The sequence below is a fragment of the Perissodus microlepis genome, chromosome 17 (genome assembly GCF_051167445.1).
Source record: "Perissodus microlepis isolate ML-2025 ecotype Zambia chromosome 17, ASM5116744v1, whole genome shotgun sequence".
In the NCBI taxonomy this organism is placed as follows: domain Eukaryota; kingdom Metazoa; phylum Chordata; class Actinopteri; order Cichliformes; family Cichlidae; genus Perissodus; species Perissodus microlepis.
This window is the reverse complement of record NC_140477.1, coordinates 30,813,014-30,831,233: the sequence shown is the minus strand read 5'-3', so window position 1 is coordinate 30,831,233 and position 18,220 is coordinate 30,813,014. Positions and strand designations below refer to the sequence as shown.

The window sequence follows — 18,220 nt, the reverse complement described above, 5'->3', positions numbered from 1 at the left end:
CTCATATCTGATAGATATGGGTTTAGGGAGGGAGAAGGAAAACACAATGGTATTTGAGTGTGTGTGTGTGTGTTCAAGGACGCACATACAGACATTGTAAGTCAAGAAGCAACACAGTACTAGATTTGTTTCTGTCAGTCAGAGCGGCAGAGAGCAGTTACACATAAAACATGCTGGGTTACACACAAAGACGCTTCAATCTCAGACATCGCAGATGAAACGAGTGTTGGGCACACAAACAAGAGGTCATAAAGATTCATTTGCACGCACACGCACACACACACACACTCTCTTTCTAATGCAAGCAGAGTCTGGATTCTGTGCTATTCCTCTCCTGTGAAATAATAAGCTCCACATTTCAGTGATTCGGATTTAGAGAAGTGGTTTGTAGGCAGAATTTTAAAGAGATAAAGCTGGAGAGCCTAGATTTAGTGGCAGCCGCATCTTTAAAAACAACACAGCAGCCTAAATTTATTCATGCAATAGTATTTTATTTATACTTCACCTCAGAATCACTGATGTAGTCTGCTGTACAGACGTGCAAAGTACAAGTAGAAAAAAATTAAGAAATGGCTTGTGTGAGCCTTGATGTGATTTGTGGGGTCTAGCTGATCCACTCTTTCAGCTCCAGTGCATGTTAGCCTTGTTTATATGCATAGAAAGGGTGACAAGCAGGAAGAAATGCAGAAAATCCCCTTCTGTCACTCTATATTGTGATTCTTTCTCCAGGCTTGAGAGACAAGATCCCAACACGCTGCCACCGGCTCGCTTAATCATAACCAGCAATTTTCTCTGCAAATAACCAACGTACCAGCTTCAGGCCTGGCGGGAGGTTTGACTTTCCTCAGAAGTGGCACATCAAGGTTAGCGGAAAGGGTATGATAAATGTAGTGACAAATGCATTACTTTTAGCGTTCTTAAATAAGCAGGTCATGCAGTATAAGAAAACAAACAGAAGCGTTCCTCAGAGAGGGCTCATGGTGAAGTGAACACGCTACCTTGTCAAAGTTATCTGAATGCTTGAGAAATAATCGTGATGTGCATATTTTCCAAAATACGGAACGTGAATGATGTGCGTGAACAAACTATCAATTAAAACCTTCTGCCACCTGTCATTGGCACTGAACTATCACTTTTTATGAATTTAAGAGATGAAAAGAGAGCTGTTTTTATTTTATCCTTTTTTAAAACAAAACACAAACCAACATGGGTTTCCTACCTTTTTTTCAATGAGATTATATATGTGACCTGACCAGTTTACCTGAATCTGTTTCCCAGTCTCAGTTTTCATCCTAATGAAACTACATAACACACTAAAAAATGTGACTTCAGTGATTTGATCTGGGAAAGCACCAATACAAATTCAGAAACTCCAGTTGCTTGTATGTGTTATGGAAAGTTGCGTCGCAATGAACGTGTTTAGGTTTCTTCACATTCAGCATGAGTTTTCAATTCAATTCAATTTTATTTTATTTATATAGCACCAAATCAAAACAGCAGTCACCTCAAGTCACTTTGTCAGGTAAAGCTCCTACAATAACTGAGAGAAAAGCTCAACAATCAAAGGACCCCCATGGGCAAGCACTTGGTGACAGTGGGAAGGAAAAACTCCCCTTTAAAAGGAAGAACGCTCCAGTAGAACCAGGTTTTGCACTGGCCCATTTCAAAGATTTTACCATTTTCACCATCACCATCTCAGTTTAAACAAACCAGGTGTGAAGAGAAGTGGCAGGTCTGACTATAAACCACTTGCTTATTGGCTAATTGTTTGAGATAAACAAGTCATTAGCAGTGAAAATAATACAGATATGGTCATTTTTGAAACATAGCATGACTGAAATTTATACAATAGATACTTTTTTTTAGTATGACCAGAAATGAGTGACTGAGCCCACACTGTAAACTAAAAGTGTTTACAAAGGTCAAGTCAGAAAGTTGTTATTCCCGTAGGCTGTGTGTCGAAATGAAGGATAGTGTCCAGGCATCCACGAAAAAAGGATTTACCAGGGTGAGTGGGGGAAGGTGTTAGCAGTAAAGTAGCTTTGAAATCTAAAGATAAGAATAAAAACATTTAGCCAACCCACAAAGCTTTGGAGGTTATTGAAGTTTAGCTAGTTTGCTAGATCTTTTAGTCTTCTCAATAAAAGTGCATGTTCAGTGTTGTTCAATGAGGTACACACTCTGAGTCCCCATGGGGCGACAAAAGAGATTAAACAAAAAACACAAAACGTGGTCCTTTTCTAAAGCATTAAAATACTGCTGAGAGGCTCACAGCATCCTGGATACTCAGTGAAGGATGCCTTAGCTTGAAGGTCGGCTATGAATAAATAGTACTGATACAGTTACAAGTGTACAACTGAATAGTTTGCTAAGGCTCATCTCTATTCAAAGAACAAGGGCACACAGAAACGACAAGAGCCTTAGAAACAGCCATGTTGTCTTTACATTATCACTTAGCAAGTGAATTCAATCCAGCTGCTTTTTGTTTTCTACATAAAAACACTGCAGCAGTGGCATTGAAAAATGTACACAGAAGATGGCTACTAGTGTGTTTTTCTTTTTTGGGAAGGAAAAAAGGTCATATGCATAGCAGATGAATCCCATTTAGGATGTCAGCATCGTGTCTTTCATCCTTTGCAGTGTTATTTACCTTCTCATTATTATAAGGAGTAACTTAACACTCACAGGAATTCATATTTTTACTCTAGTGGTTGAACTTCCCACCTTTATACAGCGATTTAGCTACAAGTGTTTTTCAAACACGATGATTCAGCGTTGCCAAAGAGACCACTTCTTACTCTTCTCAGTGATGTTGGGTGATATAACACCTTGCAGGCTACTCTGCGGAAATTTAGATCAATTTTAAAGGATAAAGACGATAGTACTCTAAGTCAGCGTGACTGCTCTTAACTTTGCACTAAAAGTGTTTTGCAATTTTACTTGTTTTGAATTCAATCTGTTATTGCATAAGAACTGTTTACGTGTTTGTAGTGCGCACGTGTTGTTTGAAACAACTCATGGCCAGGCCACATTTAAAAAAGAGATTTCTAATCCTTTAATTAAACTTTTACTTAAACGAGACTGAATAAACTTTGTTACCAGAAAGAAGAGATATCCAGTCTATATTTAACTAAGTTTAATATATTAAGATATGTGCAGTGGAGTTTTTCAAAGGATGATGACATTCTTTAGATTTTTAGATTTGGTGTTTACAGTTTTCCCCATTTTGATAAATGGACCGCTATTTTTATAGCACCTTGGTATTCGGTTGAGCTCTCACAGCATTTTCTACTGAAAGTGTCATTCAGCCATTCACATATCACTTTTATCTAACATCTAACATTTACACACACACACTCATGTGGATGAACTGGGGTTCAGCATCTTGCCCGAGGATACTTCTGCACAGAGACTGGAGAAGTCAGAGCCCAATCGATCGGTAGATGACCCAGTCTACCATGCTCTACCACCTGAGCCACAGCTGTTCAGGTGGTATTAAGCCGCTAAGAAAGACATAATGGCTCAGAAAGGATCAAAACCTTTCTGAAATCCTGTGAAAAGCTTTGATATTGTATTTCCACCAGTCATTCTAAGATTTTCTCTCAACTGACACAGATCACAGTAGTCCGTTATCTTTAGAGCATATTAAATTACTTTTAATTAACCTTTTTGCCATGATTGTTGCTTTATTAGATAAAAAAAAATTCCACATCTAGTTGTCAAGCAGCCCAAAGCCATATTTTTCTGAGCACCACTTCCTTTTTCTTTCACTCTACTTAAAACAGTGGACCCAGTTTTTTAGCTGAATCTTCTCTTTACTTGTCAACACATTTCATGCTATGAGAAACACAGGGCCTTTAGATGTTTTTCAGGCCAAGGACAGAAAACATTACATTTGGCCAGTACCCTCAACCCAGCGCATCCTTTCTGAAATTAGCAATTAAAATGAAAGTAAATTTGAACTTCATCCACTCTGTGGAATTGTCTCAACGTTCCTGCGGGTCCCTGTGACACCCATGTATTATGTATAAGCATATGCACAATGAATAAGTCAAGAGATAAATGACGAAAATTACATTTCTTTTCCGCCCCCCATTTCTGTTTTTGGCATGACCCGGTTGTTAGTGCATCCTTTATCACGGCAGAGGAGCAAGTAAACTGCAGAGACCAGCAGAAAGTGAGATGGAAAAAGTGAGAGAAGAGCAGAGAGAGCAAGAGAGGAGGGAGGACAGTTGAATCCATCTCTCAGTACTATCCCTCCCTCTGGGCATTTCCCGGCTGGCACACAATATGTGGAGGCTGCAGTATTTTAAATCTCTACCATACTAATACCAATGAACCATGAGCACATTGTCTTTTATTTATTATTTGTGTGTGCATGTGTGTGCATGCGTGCGTGTGTGCAAGCATGTGTGCCGGAAACCCTAGAGCTACAGAGGCTAAAGACAAGATTGCAAGCGTGCACCAACTCATTTGCGTATATGTGTGGGTGTATGTTTGCTAATGTTTGTTCCTCTCTTTCTGCGCGCTCGCCTATGTGTTTGTGTGTGACTCACCGCTCTCCTCACCAGATGCTTCACAGCCATCTTCATCATCACAGTCGTCTCCGCTGCCTCCCTCCGTGTGGGCGCTCCCTCCCTCCTCTTCCTCACCCCTTCCTCTCACTTTGCTCGCCCAGCCCAGCTCCACTAATAGCTCCTAAATGAAAGCGCACACACACATATGTCCATAGATATTACACATACATTTGCAAGACACTTGGATTGATTCAAATTTTGTTCTGTATTGTGAGAAGATTTTTTTCTGATTTGACATAAGAAGACATTAAATATATATGTATATCTGGTACCTTGGTGAAAAATAAAATGTCAGTAAAATATATCTTTTTTCCTTTGCCTTATTTCTGTCCTTAGCTGGAACTGATTAGGTAGCATGGTGGTCCTGGCTTTGAGATCTTTACTTGATTTGGTTCCCTGACCAACTGTTCCAAAGCCAGCAGTGTTGTAGTGTTGCCACTACAATGTCCAGCTGCTAAGATGGCTAAAGCTGCTGGCCAACCAACTAGACATCGTGGTGGTTGACAAGGAACAGAAGACCACAGTTGTGATATATATGGCAATCTCAGCAGACAGCTACATCAGGAAGAAGGAGCACAAGAAAACAGAGAAGTACAAGGGGCCAGAACTAAAATTGTGGCTCCAGCAGATTGCAGGCACAACATCAGCAGAATTGGTCCAGAAGAGCACAGTCCAAGCACCAGCTGAGATACTGTGCAGAACCTCTGGTAGAGCACTCAAGCTTCAGGATAATATCCATACCACACCTCCAAGCGGTGAAGAGGAGAGAGTTCATCATGTTACCAGTGGTTGCTATGGTTGTTAAAAGTAAAATGAGAAGAAAAGTCTTCAGCTTTCAGGCCCCTCTCCAAACTGGAACCAGCTCCCAGTTAGGATTTGAGGCAGACCCTCCCCTTACTTTTAAGATTAGTCTTAAAACCTTCAGTTAAGGCTGGATCAGGTGACCTCCCTTAGTTACACATCAATAGGCCTATACTGCTGGGGGCTTCACATGGTGCATTAACTATTTCTTCTTCACTCACCTTTTTTTTTTACTCACTATGTGTTTATATTGAAATTTGCATCTAATCTGTTATTAAATAATTCAGTTATTATTTATTTCTGTCTGTCTTCCACAGTGTGCCTTTTATCCTGTCTCCCTCACCACCAGCCAATCACAACAGAAGTCTGTTTTTCCTTCCCACTGTCACCAAGTGCTTGCTAACAGGGGGTTCTTTGATTGTTGCTGTTTTCTTTGTATTATTGTAGAGTCTTTACGCTCCAATATAAAGCTCCTTGAGGCGACTGTTGTTGCTATCGGGTGCTATTAAAATAGAATTAAGTTGAATGATTTATATTATTGTACTACATTGAAAACTGTCTGAACAACTAAATGGACAGTCAGTTGTCTGAAATTTTATGATCATTTTAAATTTGCTATCCTGCAGAGTGAGAGCTGTAACTGATTTTCCCTGTCTCAGCTGCTTGTTTATACACAGCCAAAATCTGTCTGACTCTCTCGTATTTAAAGATGACTTAACTCTGCCTACCAAATATAATCCCTTTAGCACATAAGCATAAGGTGTCTGTTTTGATTCACAAGGGGAAGATATTAAGTAGGCAAACAGCATAGTGGGGTGGCTGTGGCTCAGGTGGTAGAGCAAATCATCTACTGATTGGAAGGTTGGTGGTTCGATCCTTGGCTTCCCCGGTCTGCATACCAAATATCCTTGGGTAAATACTAATGCCAAGGTTGCTCTCCGATGTGTTTATCGAAGTGTGAATGTTTATTAGTTTGCACTTGAGTTTAGAAGTTCCTGGGTGTGCAGCATGTTGTATATAGTGCCTTGAGTACTCCGGGAGAGTAGAAAAGCACTATATAAGTATAACAATGAAAACAGTGCACCTATCCTTGTGTATGGATCAAGGAAAAATGTTTAAAATAAGCAGGCATCATCGATCACTTTATTTGATTAACAAGCAAGGGTGCTTGTTAGTCCTTGTGGAGTTTCCTTGTGGGGCAAAAGAATGTGGGATGCAAACGGAGGAACATCTGGCCTCCACCATAGAGTAGGCGTGTAGCAGCCACGGAACCAAGGGGAAGCAAGGTTATTATATGACAGCATGTCCGAGGGGACACAGAAACAGACTAGGCTCTGTACGGTGATTCACCATCATGTCACTGGACTGCAAATGAGTGCTGAGGGAGGACAAAAATACATTACAGCAGTGTTTCCACCAGGACTGTTTTCTTAGTCATGTGGAAAGTCTGAAATTTAAACAGGATTTGGGCCATGTGGCACTGAAACTCCTCTGTGAAACCAACAGAGCCAACAAATAAAATTATTCAAGTGTGGTAACTCCAGAACGGTCTGCCCAGTGTAATTAATGACTGGAGACAAACTTAAACTGGTAGTGGCTGAGGTGATGAACTTTTGTATACTGCAAAAATATAAATATTTTTTGCTTTGTTCTCAATAATACATCAGATTTTAATAATGATGGATAATAAGACACTGCCTTTATAAAATGTTTAAACAATTATACATGTTCAACTGCTCGTTAATGCAAATATGTAATCAGCCAAACTCAAATAATTTAGGTATGTCAACATGGTCAAGATGGCCTGCTGAGTTCAAAGTGAGCAAGGAAGATGGGTAATTTAAGCGACTTTAAAGGTGGCATTGTTGTTAGTGCCAGGCTGATTGGAGTTTTTCAGAAACTGTTGATTTGCTGGGATTAAAATGGTCTTAAAAACGAGAAAATATCCAGTGAGCAGCAGTTCTCTGGGAGAAAATGGCTCGTTGATGCCAGAGGTCAGAGGAGAATGGGCAGACTCCTTTGAACTGAAGGCAACAGTAAAGCAAATGACCACTCATTACAACCAAGGTATGCAGAAGAGCAGCTCTCAGTGCACAACATGTCAAACCTTGAAGCAGAACAGCAGCAGCAGACACTCCTGTCAGCTAAATACAGGAAAGTGAAACTACGATTTACAAGATTGTTGCGTTGAGACACAAAGTCTAGTCTCCACAATAAAATTGGTATAATTTAAAGCTCTTACTGGGTGTAAATGATCCTATCACATGCTGACAAATGACCAGTTTACAAGAGAAGAACTCCGTCCTTGCCCATCTTCAGCTGCCATGTAATCAAAAGATGAGAGCCCTTCCCCTTTTTAACACAAAGGGTTGATTCATGTCATCTTGACTGGCTGTGCATGTACCTACAAGTTTTAATTGTGAGTATAAACACGTGGTTGCGTTAATAAAATCCCATTAGACAGCAAAGCTTATGTGAAAAACAAGCTACTGCACCAAAGGTCTGCTTAGCACGCAATACAAATTGGGACAGTGACAGATAAGAAGACACCAAGGAAAACGCATAAAGAAAGACAGACCTTCAAAACCCGGTCGGAGAAATGATTAAAATTCCAGGGACGCTTCTGTGTCCTGTCTCATATTTTCCCTCTGCTCTCATCCTTGTGGTCAGAGCGTGTAAATGGCACACATGACAGGCATGAATAATAATTAATAAATGGTGTGCATTAACGGCTGTGCCTCAGATGAATGGCTTCACCCACAGAGAAGCCACCGAAGCACCTAGTTTCACAGAAACAAAGCCCAGGATGTGGGTTTGCAAAGGCGACTCTCAACAGGTTCAAATTACACTTAGTTTGTTTGTATGTGTGCAGAGGCTTGCATCCTGCAATTTTTCAGAAAGATGGAAAGACCACACCGCACCTCAGAATGGAAAATATCAGACCTTTCCCTTCGGTTCATGTCGTGACCTGTATAGCATTACTACGATCGATCCAGAGGCCGCGTATCCAAACACATTGATCTAACCGCGTGTTCGTCTGAATTACATCTGAAGATCGGCAAAAAGCTCGAATAGTCTTTAAATCACAGATGACCAAGAGTATACAAGTTAGACTGAATTAATGAGCATAAGAAGGAACTCGCATCCATAAATGAATACACGGTGCATGTGTAGTGCATGTTTGTGTACGTGTGTGTGGGGGGGAGTACGGGGCGATGCTGACTTGGCATTTTCTCCATGTAAATGCAGCATGATTAATGGAGTCACCAGTGAAATTAGACAGAGCACAGAACAGCAGAACAGCATAAAAAAAGGAAAGAAAAGAAAACTAGGCCTTAGCATGTCCCATCCGATTAATTTTCCTTTACCCTCACCAACATTACATAAACCAGAGGTTAACAGGCTTACTTTAAAAGGAGCGGCTGTTGCTAGGAAGACATAACTTTTGTTTTTATGACAGTTCTAGGGGGTACTGTTTAGTTTCTGTAATATATTTTATACATGTGTGTTGCCGACAGGATAGTTCTTTTCAATAGCCTCCACACCCATCTAAAAACACAAACAAACTTCATAATCTCTGTGGTCCACATGTGCTGTCTGTAAACACCTACAAGAAGAAGTAACTGTGTAACTGTGTAAAACTGGGGCCATATTTAACTTGAGCAACCACCACTGGATAACCAGCTTCCTTTAAAAATGATTAAAAACAAATCAATGGGCCACACTGCTGGGCGGGGTGACATGTCCAGTCATTACTGTTTACCAGTGATGTGTGGATTGTAGAGGGGAGGACACTACAGGGAAGTGCAGACTGAATACTAAACAAAATGTGAGCCTTTATTGTGACTGATCAAAGAAAAATACAAATAGTCCAATAGAAATTGTAATCCAAAGAACATGAAGTCCAATCAGGACTGTGGTCTAAAGAGCATGAAGGTGCACAGGTGAGCACAGAAGGCTAATTTAGGGTTAGAGAGCGGAGAGGAAATGAGACACGGGTACAGATTATCAACACAGGCAAAGCAGGAAGTAACGCGAACTATTCATGAAGGAAAACCAACACTCAAAGGAAAATAGGAAATGAGTGAGAGAACTAATACTAACACTTAGCACGATGTCAAGCTAGTGAACAAAGGGTGATGATGACATCAACAGAGAAATGAGAGAGAAGGAGGAACAAACAGGGTGGCAGCAGGGGAACTAAAAGCTGGCATTAAGAAAACTCAAGAGTTAAACCTAAGCGCAGGATTGCAGAACTCAGATTCAACTAGACTAAACAATAAAGTTGAACAAACACCATAAAAGTTCTTGACTAAGAATTTAAAACAACGTGACGCCTGTGAGGACGGATACTGTTTATTTTGAGTCCAAATTGTTGCTGCTGGACAAAACTCACCACTAAAAATAGATTTACAAATTTAAAGAAATCAGCTGTTTCCACCTGTCTGAGTAACATTTACTAAGTTTAAAAAAACCCTAAACTTACAGTTTCGTTATATTACATAGCCCTGTTTTTATTTTACTTTATTAAAGTGCGTGTGTATCCTTTTTTAGATTTACTCGAGATCTAAAGAACAAAAGATTAGGTTGTTACAGTTCTTGCTTCTACTTCTTTCTTCCTGTTAAAAGGGAGTTTTTCCTTCCCACTGTACCAAGATCTTGCTCATAAAGGGTTTTCTGATTGTTTGTTTTTTCCTCTACTATTGTAGGGTTTTTAACTTACATTATAAAGCACAGTGAGGCGACTATTTGGCGCTATATGAATAAAACTGATTTGAATTGATGAGTGAATGACCAGCAAACCACATTATGTTGCCAGTATGAGTTGTATGATGTATCAGGCTGTCTCCCTCAATCCAGAAGGGTCCAAAGCCACATCGTCCACACAGATAATAATGAATCATGATAATGAATACATTTCATATATCATTCTACGGAATTGTATGATTTTATGAATCATTCACACAAATCATATCTCCATATTACCATACTGAGTACAGCCTTGAAAGTCCTGCATAAATTCCGGTTTAATTGTTGAATTAATTAATTTATTATTGAGTGTTATTATCTACCTGTGTTTCAAGTGCTGACATTTAACTTTATTGGATTAAGCAGCACTTCACACAGGAGGTGGTAGCGCATAATTGAAGGCCAGATGAACTTAAGGGCGCCCCTCCACCCCCGCAACACAAACACAGACACACACATAAAAAAAAAAAAAAACTGGAGCCATCATCATCATCACTCCCGCAGAATGGCAACCATAGGGTGTCACTGCCAAGGTTAGCGCAGGGTATATTAATGTTCAGTAGATGTGAAATCATCCAAGAAAACAAGAAAACCACTCATAAGCAAATACTTTCATACTTCAAAAAATTCTTTTGAAGTATGAAAGTTTGTTTCATCATACTGTCCTTAAAAGATGAAGGAAAGCCCCCAAATCTAAGGCTTCTTCTTCTCTCGATTGCATATTTCAGAGTGAATATTGATTGCAGCACTAGAAGAAAGGCCACCAACTCATAATATATCAACATTGGGACTATAGCTTATTCTATAATTACAAGACGGTTTGGACAACAGTTGTTGTTAGGGTGGGAAAAATCTCAGTATCATCCATCTTAACATAAGAATTTGGGTAACACTTTATAAGACAGCCTTTGTTGGGAGTAACAAACTGGGAGAACACTGGGTGCGAGCATTTACCTGTGTTAGCTGTTCCAGCCTCTGTTTTGCGCCCTTCAGGACAGGATCCGTATTGCGCACAGTCAGCTCGGGATTCTCCCTCTGGGCTTTTAAAGTGTTGCCAACCACACGACCTGCATAACTACAGAAAGGCAGAACATGAGAAAGATATGCAGTACTTCCTGTCCCAGTTTGTCTCTGTGTGAGTGTTGTTCTCCTGTCCCAGTTCTCTCCATTCACTATACTCGTGTGTTTAGTCTCAGTGCACTGGATTCATAGACACACATACACACGGTCATATTTCCATTACTTCAGAGGATATTACATTTACTCACGCTGGTTTTGTGGAGTCTTATCTCCATAATCACTACTTGCCCATAATCCAGATCTAACCCTAGCCTTAACATTAAACCAAGTTTTGAACTTATATGTTAATAATCTGTCTTTTGCACCTCTGACAGTAAGCAGCTACCAACAACAGTAAAGACAAGAAGTATTACAAGTACACAGACACATACATACCCTTTGCAAAAAGAAAAGTCACCATTTACTCCACAGTAATGGACTAACTTGTGATATGAGCTCATCTTTATGCAGATTAATCTTATTTCTTTACTTTTTTTCCCAGGGATATTTCATTGAAAACAGATGGACTGCTTACAGTAATTGCTATTAGTGGTTTTCAGCAAGGTTGTAAAATGATTCATCTTTAGAAATCACATTTTCCCACACACAGGAAACTGAAATTCAATTTACAAAGATGTTTTTTGCATAATTTAATATATGTTGAAGATATTATAGTTCTTTGATAATTGTGTGTATATATATATATATATATATATATATATATATATATATATATATATATATATATATATATATATATATATATATATATATGCATCATACATTTACATTTCAATATATTACAGAGGTACCCACTATAGAAGCGCTGAATTAGGACACAAGAATCAAGTGTTAAAATCATTTGAAAGGATATTACTTTACTTTAGAGCTGAGTAACTCTGCATGTTTTTAAATGATGCAATCAAAGTAAATTTAGTATTACAATTTATTCCATGCAACGAGTGCCATCTTTGATCATCTTGCATACTGATAGCTTTTTTCAATAACAGGCTGTAAGCAAGGATCACATCATTTTGTCTGGTGGGTGGATCAAAACGAAGATGAAGTGGAAGAAGAGCAAAAAAGAAGAAACAAAAGTTCATGAGTCACATTTTTCCATGTTCCAAACCAGCTTGCTAGCTAATACAATCAACCACCAACTCAGTAACCACCGAGTCCACACCCTCAAAAGCACAAACACACTCTGGCTATGGCAACGAGGGAACAGGATTGTGGGAACCAAGGAGCAGAGACATGGTGGATGAATCTGAATTGATTTGAGTGATGCCAAGAGATGGTGCGGTGGTGAAGACCTCTTCTTCTGGAGCCATGCTTACTCTGCTGGTCTGGGATAAAATCCCATGTGAAACTTAACACAGTGTGGCCTTTAATTAAGTTTCTCAGATTGTTGTTGTGTTCTCACACAGATCAAGTTTTGATGCTCGTAAGCGTTCGCGTCCTGAGGCCTTACTAAGTGAGTTCTAAATCTGTGCCTGGATTCATTACACCTGACTTGAACTAGCTACAGTAACTGATGCCACAAAAATGCTTATCAACTGTCCCTGTGAGAGAAGACGTTCCAAACCATCTTCATGCAAGTTCACATTAAATAGGCAGCCAAACACATATCACATCAAAAGATCAAACTGCATGCTTTGCTATTAAAGCGTGAGACTACAGATCCCCGCGGGAAAATCAGGTCAACGGAGAGGCAAACTTCCTGTGAAGTAGGGGAAAAGAATACAGCATCAATAGAAACCGAAGCAAAGAGAATTAATTTAATATTATACTGCTGATGTTTTCATTAGCATCAAACTGGTATGGTTAAAAAATATTATTACAGGTTTTGCTTTTATGTTTCATAGGATGATTATAAAAGTGTCAGGGGAAAAACAGCACTGTAAAAGCAAGCAGAGTTGCTACAGGAAAAGAAAAATGTGCAGCATTTAGTAAACATATTAGAGGGACTTATTTTTTCATGTGCGGCTCTTGTTAACACTTGTAAACTTTCTATATTATTGAGTCTTTCATCTCTCATGCTTATGTGTTGTTAAATGTGTTGCACTAAATTAATCGCTGATGAAAATATTGCAACAGAATCTTAGCTGACTGGCCTTAAGCTGTTTGTGCATGACTACTGCTGCAATGAAGGTACAGCATGTAAAATGTCACCACTAGATGTCAGTAGATTGCAGTTCTGTTTTCTGTCAGTCTGCTGTTTACCTCAGCTGTCAATATGTGCCCATGTCTATTTACTCTGGAGGTAGCCGTAAAACTTTGCATAAAGAGTCAGATACGAGTTACTAATTTGAGCTGCTGAGGATATCCTGAACTTTTAAGTCAGTTATCAGTGTTGTTTTTGCCACTGTTAGCTGCTAGCAGGTGTTAGGGAAACTTTCTGTGAATTGTATCTAATGTTATTACACTCAAACACTTAGTGAATAAAGTCTGATGAAATGCAAGACAATCAAACTGTTTATCAGATGAAACAAACACTCGAGTCTAAAATTAGCTAGCATAGTGTTAGCTAACCAGTCATTGCTTTCATTTAGCCGGCTTGTTGTTAGCGGAAGTGGAGGGTCGCATATCTAATCTGCAACAATACTGGGAATAAATGAGCATGTTTATGCAAACTTCATATTTTAGAGCTCTGACCTCAGTTCAGGAGTTGAGGCTTGAGGTGAGAAGGAAGAGGATGAGATTATATTCCAATGCCAGTCATGTTGTTACTTTCTTCTGTGTTTTCATTTCTTTAGTGAAAAGGGACCCATAATCAGATGGCAAAATATAGCTATGATGCTTCATATCTCCAGTCTGAAAGTGCAGGCACAAATTAAAATTTGCCTCCACGACGTACAAACACCCCTTCTCTTCTGCTATGTACGCTGCTCTCTAGCCACAAAAATAAAATGCCATTAGGCACAACGATGTTGTCAATCTTGACCACTGTGTTTAAGATACAAAGGAAACATGGCAGCTTCTGCAAATTGGTGCCTACTCCTGTGTAATTTGAGAATGTATCTGTTTCTTGGAACAAATAATTAATTAATTATAATAAATGAGTGCAATATTATTTTTGTCTACAAAATAAACTCAAACTCAACTGACTGTATCTTTAACGAAAAATGTTCCCAAATCCGATGATCTCTGCAGGATAAAACAAAATGGTCAAGCTTTAGAAATGAAGACAGTTTGGGTTATACTTAAATGAGGTGGCTTATCCATTAATCTCACCACATGATACGGACCATATCTTTTTCTGTATTGCTACATAAACAAAAGAAACATTTCAAACACCGTCACCATGGGAACTGGGAACATTGATTGCCAATGAACAGCAAGAGATCATAAGATGCATGCTGCCTAATCCTCTGTACATTCAAAGCATTAGATTCTGTAGTTTTTTAGCTGCATGACTGGTATGAGAGTGTGTTGCTAACACAAGCAGGATATGAGAGCACATGTACTGTGCCCACAACAGAATGAAGTAATAAAAACAAGATAATGGACTACATGTAATATGAACAGGATATTGACGTACATCTACATGAAGATGTGTAATAAAAGGCAACAAAATCAAAGGCAGCAAAAAACAGCATGAAAGAGCAAGAAGCGAAGGGCAGTAATGAAAAAAGGGTGATGAACAAGAAAGCAAAACAAGAAATAAAAGCTCAATTAAAAACCACAGACCTTCCCCTAAGGGGAAAATCCCAAGATTCCACAGACTCCAGCAAAGAGTTTAGGGATCAGTGTCAACAGCGCACATCCAGTGAATTTGTTAGTGTCAACACCTCACACATACTGCTGGCATATTTCATGTTTCCTTTTATCTTGATCTAAGCTGGGAACATACCTGACATCATTTGAAACAATGCAGCCAAGACTGACAGACAGCTGATTTGACTTTTATATATACAAGGCTGACTGAATCTATACTTTCTTTTACCGCCATGAAAAACAAGTAAATTAATATAAATGGAACAAGCACAAAAGGACCAAGCAGGCGTGGATATGAACATTATTAGGTATCAGTGCACGAGTACACTAACTATAAGACAGGCGTTTCCTCCAGGGGATAAAAAGATTTACATGTCTGTAAATTGTATCCAGATAATGAACAACAGTACTTTTCCTCCAAGTGACAGAAGAAGTGTTTCTGTGTAGACAGACATACTTTTGTTGCAGACGAGTGTTTCTATTGGATATTTAAATGTAAATTTCTCAGAGAGTCAGATATTAGAGGTTTTACATTCTGTGACCTTCTCCATATTAATATGCAAATGTAATATATCTCTATGTGGACATTGAGACCGTGATGGATTTTGCCGTGTTTATATGCATAGCTTTTAGTAAAATTACTACAGCCTGCAAAAAGCCAAACACACAAAAATATGCTCTCACTGACCACTTTATTAGGTACAACTGTTCAACTGCTAGTTAACACAAACGTTCAGCGTATTTAGACATATAAACATGGTTAATATGACTTACTGAAGTTCAAACTAAGCAAATAAATGGGGAAGAGGAGGGATTTGGATGTGGCGTGATTGTTGGTTCTAGACAGGCTGATTTGAGTATTTTAGAAACTGCTGAGCTACTGGAATTTTCCCACATAACCATCTCAGGGGTTTACAGAGCATGGTCTGAAGATGAAAAGATATACAATGAGCCGCAGTTTCTTGATAAAAAACAAAACAAATTTGATACTGCTTTGAGCTAACAGGAAGGCAACAGCAGCTCAAATAACCCATCATGACAATCAAGCTATGCAAAAGAGCATCTCTCAACGCACTGGGGTTTAAACCTTGAAGCTTCAGTATGAGTTGATGAGTCAGTGAAGCTCGCTTCTGTCTGATGATTGTGATACTGGGGTCAGCTATTGAGGATATCCTGAACCCCTCTGGCCCTAAACACTGCTGTGTTTGGCGTTGTTAGCTGGTGTTAGCCACGTTGAAGTCGATCTAACATTATATGGACTGTGACGATACAATGTGAGAATGTAGTGAAACTGTTTGAGGTCTGACTGTAGTTCAGGAGATGAGGCTTGGGGTGAAGAAGCAGAAGATGAGGCGGAAATGAGGGAGGAGAAACACATAATGAGAAAAGCTGAATGTCCACTAGGCCACTGTTTTCATGGTGGCGAGGGAACATGGCCGCCTCCGCAAACCAGTGCCCACTCCAGTGTATTTCTACACTTATGAGAACCCATCAGTTTGTTGGGAGATATAATTACGCACAAATCAATACATCTTTATTAATACAATAATTTCTTATTAAATAACAATAAAAATGACCTATTCTACCTTTAAAAACTCATTTTGTTGACAGTACTGCATCTTTCCCTGTTTTTCTGAGGAGATTACACATGCAACTGTGCAAAGGTTACTGAAATCGCAGCAAAGATTTACCATCTGGCAATCATACACATCCTTTTCAACTGGAGATGAAAGTGTCCACAGCATCTGCACATCTGAAACATTTTCTCATGTCTAATACCAGCTGTCCTGCTGAATGTATTGGAAGCTGTCATTGCTATTGGCCCAGATTACAGATGTCCCGGCTGTGCTGCTTATTCGGCGCCTGATGATAGTATTGCAGGAACTGTGGCGTGTAGACAACACATAGAGGTGTGACTGTGAGTGACACTTAATGAGATCTGGAGAACGACACACATAAATCACCAGCAGCACGATGACAACGCTCCTCTGCCCTTAGTTACTGCGAGGTTGCTAACAGTGACAAGCATAGCGCTCATTTCTTAAGGTGCCTCCCTGCAGCGTTAAAGGATCACACACACATACGCACACACACACAAAATTATAACACCTGAAATGGTGATCTGATCTGAGGGAGGAGTGCAATTATAGGCGTCGCAACCTCAGTTGTAAATCTAGCTGCATTCCTGTGGAGACATTTAATTAGCCCATTCAACCCCACTCCACACACACACACTTATAACATGCATACATAGGCTACACAAAGTAACACACTGTACCCACACCTGAGGGATAAACCTGTATTTCTTGTGCCAGATGAAAGTACCATGTGGTTTAGACTGGTCTGGGGAAAAAAAGCAGTTCTCTACTTTCTACCTCAGGGTTCAGGACATTTCTGTCTTGGACTGTTACATGTCTTCATAAAACATTAAGGGGTGATGTAAATTAGAGGTGGACATTTGAACACACACACACAAACACACGACACATAAATAGACCGGGTGTGGTAGGTTTCTAGTGAAAAGAACAGAGTTAATGCGTGGTCGCTAAAGATGCTGATCTGTTGCTTCCCTCTTCTGGAGGCAATCAGCCATTACAGATCTAACTGCAATCAGAAGGTCCACATTCATCACACATGTGCCCACAGTGATGTTTCTACTCATTCTAGATAATTAGGCCTGAGTGAAAGAAATACATTTGCTTGTACTGCACACGTGCAAACATGTCACTGCAAACTTTTAATGTGGAGTATGCTATTAGCTGTGGGTTGCCTTTCACTTAACGTGACAATGACCAACACAAAGTTGAGGGAGCGCATTCCCAACCTCAGACTATTTGGGGAGTGTGTGAAAGCAGTGCGAGCCAGCATTAACAAACTCTGTGTCAAAATGAGTTTGTGCTTTTCCACCTGAAACATTCGCCATGAAATGCAATCAGTAAGTGGACCCTAAATGACAGTGATTCAGCCCTGTCCTGAGTTGAATCTGGCAAAACTTGTGAAAATACTTGTGAGACTTGATTATGAATGTGGAACGCCATAAATGCTTTTGAAATATGAAAATAAAAGTTAAAAAAATCGGTTTAGATCACTATTCTGAATACAGCTCTTTTTGAATGCATAAGTTATTCAACTCTAGTTGTTCTAGAGTCTCACTTGTGAGCGGTGCACCTTTGGGGGAGTGTGTGTAAGTGGATATGGTAGGATGGCCCAGAGCCACTGGAGGATAATGTGCTGCCAGCTGGGTCCTGTCACCTGTATGCTTAGTTTATAAAGAATTTGGCCTCGGGCCTTCTCTGATGGTACTGTTTTCTCACTTG

At 39.6% G+C, this 18,220-nt stretch overlaps 1 protein-coding gene across 2 annotated transcripts in view; it reads right to left on the bottom strand.

Annotated features, from left to right (window-relative positions):
* LOC146369890 (glypican-5-like) overlaps positions 1-18,220 on the bottom strand; it is a 55,337-nt gene that overhangs the window by 15,940 nt on the left and 21,177 nt on the right. Inside the window, exons 8-9 of one of the 2 annotated variants that reach the window (XM_084909619.1) lie at positions 11,082-11,202; positions 4,569-4,698 (exon numbers count right to left, since the gene is read on the bottom strand). In XM_084909619.1, coding sequence (XP_084765745.1) covers positions 4,569-4,698; positions 11,082-11,202 — 251 coding nt within the window. Of the gene's footprint in view, positions 1-4,556; positions 4,699-11,081; positions 11,203-18,220 lie in introns of both variants that reach the window. The other variant, XM_084909618.1, reaches the window with a different exon arrangement.